Below are 1,755 nucleotides of genomic sequence, written 5' to 3' on the forward strand. Positions count from 1 at the left end.
GCTAGAAGGCGCAACTGATGCAGATGTTGGAGATAACGCAATGGTTACTTACCAACTCAGTCCAAATGAATTTTTCACTCTTGATACTATAAACAAAAAGGATAAAGGTAAATCCCCAGTGCTTGTTCTGCGGAAATTGCTGGATCGTGAAGAAAATTCACAGCTTAAGTTGTTACTGATGGCAATGGATGGAGGCAAACCCGAATTTACCGGATCTGTTTCTCTGCTGATCCTCGTATTGGATACCAATGATAATGCCCCTATTTTTGACAGATCCGTTTATGAAGTTAAGATGTACGAAAATCAAGCAAACCGAACATTAGTAATATGGTTAAATGCTTCTGATGCTGATGAAGGAATAAACAAGGAAATGACGTATTCATTTAGTTCTTTGGTTCCACCCATCATAAGAAGGAAATTTCAAATAAATGAAAGGACAGGAGAAATAAAAGTAAATGATATTATTGACTTTGAGGAAAGTAACATTTATGAAATTCATGTGGATGTTACAGATAAAGGAAACCCACCTATGGTTGGTCACTGCACTGTCCTAGTGGAAATCCAGGATGAAAATGATAATTCGCCTCAGGTAGTTGTCACTTCTTTTTCTCCTCCAGTGAAAGAAGATGCTCCTGTGGGCACTGTCATTGCTCTGATCACTGTGTCTGACCAAGACTCTGGCATCAACGGGCAAGTGACTTGTTCCCTGACACCTCACCTCCCCTTCAAGTTGGTGTCCACCTTCAAGAATTACTATTCTTTGGTACTGGACAGCGCCCTGGACCGCGAGGGCATATCTAATTATGAGTTGGTGGTGACGGCGCGGGACGGGGGCTCGCCTTCGCTGTGGGCCACCGCCAGCGTGTCCGTGGAGGTGGCCGACGTGAACGACAACGCGCCGGCGTTCGCGCAGCCCGAGTACACGGTGTTCGTGAAGGAGAACAACCCGCCCGGCTGCCACATCTTCACGGTGTCGGCGCGGGACGCGGACGCGCAGGAGAACGCGCTGGTGTCCTACTCGCTGGTGGAGCGGCGGGTGGGCGAGCGTGCGCTGTCGAGCTACGTGTCTGTGCACGCGGAGAGCGGCAAGGTGTACGCGCTGCAGCCGCTGGACCACGAGGAGCTGGAGCTGCTGCAGTTCCAGGTGAGCGCGCGCGACGCTGGCGTGCCGCCTCTGGGCAGCAACGTGACGCTGCAGGTGTTCGTGCTGGACGAGAACGACAATGTGCCCGCGCTGCTGGCGTCTCGGGCTGGAGGCTCTGGCGGGGCGGTGAGCGAGCTGGTGCCGCGGTCGGTGGGCGCGGGCCACGTGGTGACGAAGGTGCGCGCGGTGGACGCCGACTCGGGCTACAACGCGTGGCTGTCGTACGAGCTGCAGCCGGCGGCGGGCGGTGCGCGCAGCCCGTTCCGCGTGGGGCTGTACACGGGCGAGATCAGCACGACGCGCGCCCTGGACGAGGCGGACGCTCCGCTTCAGCGCCTGCTGGTGCTGGTGAAGGACCACGGCGAGCCGGCGCTGACGGCCACGGCCACCGTGCTGGTGTCGCTGGTGGAGAGCGGCCAGGCGCCGAAGGCGTCGTCGCAGGCATCAGCTGGTATAGTAGGCCCAGAGGCTGCGCTGGTAGATGTCAACGTGTATCTGATCATCGCCATCTGCGCGGTGTCCAGCCTGTTGGTGCTGACACTGCTGCTATACACGGCGCTGAGGTGCTCGGCGCCCCCCACCGAGGTCGCGTGCGGACCTGGGAAGGCCAT

At 56.5% G+C, this 1,755-nt stretch overlaps 1 protein-coding gene across 1 annotated transcript in view; it reads left to right on the forward strand.

The window, feature by feature from the left end:
• Positions 1–7: 7 nt before the first annotated feature.
• Positions 8–1,755, forward strand: part of LOC103583570 (protocadherin alpha-10-like) — a gene marked incomplete at its 3' end in the record, with an annotated part of 9,930 nt that continues 8,182 nt past the window's right edge. Inside the window, exon 1 of the mRNA XM_008564847.1 lies at positions 8–1,729. Within this exon, the coding sequence (XP_008563069.1) occupies positions 41–1,729 (1,689 nt within the window). The remainder of the gene's footprint in view (positions 1,730–1,755) is intronic.

Source organism: Galeopterus variegatus, unplaced genomic scaffold (assembly GCF_000696425.1).
Source record: "Galeopterus variegatus unplaced genomic scaffold, G_variegatus-3.0.2 Scaffold24454, whole genome shotgun sequence".
Lineage (NCBI taxonomy): Eukaryota > Metazoa > Chordata > Mammalia > Dermoptera > Cynocephalidae > Galeopterus > Galeopterus variegatus.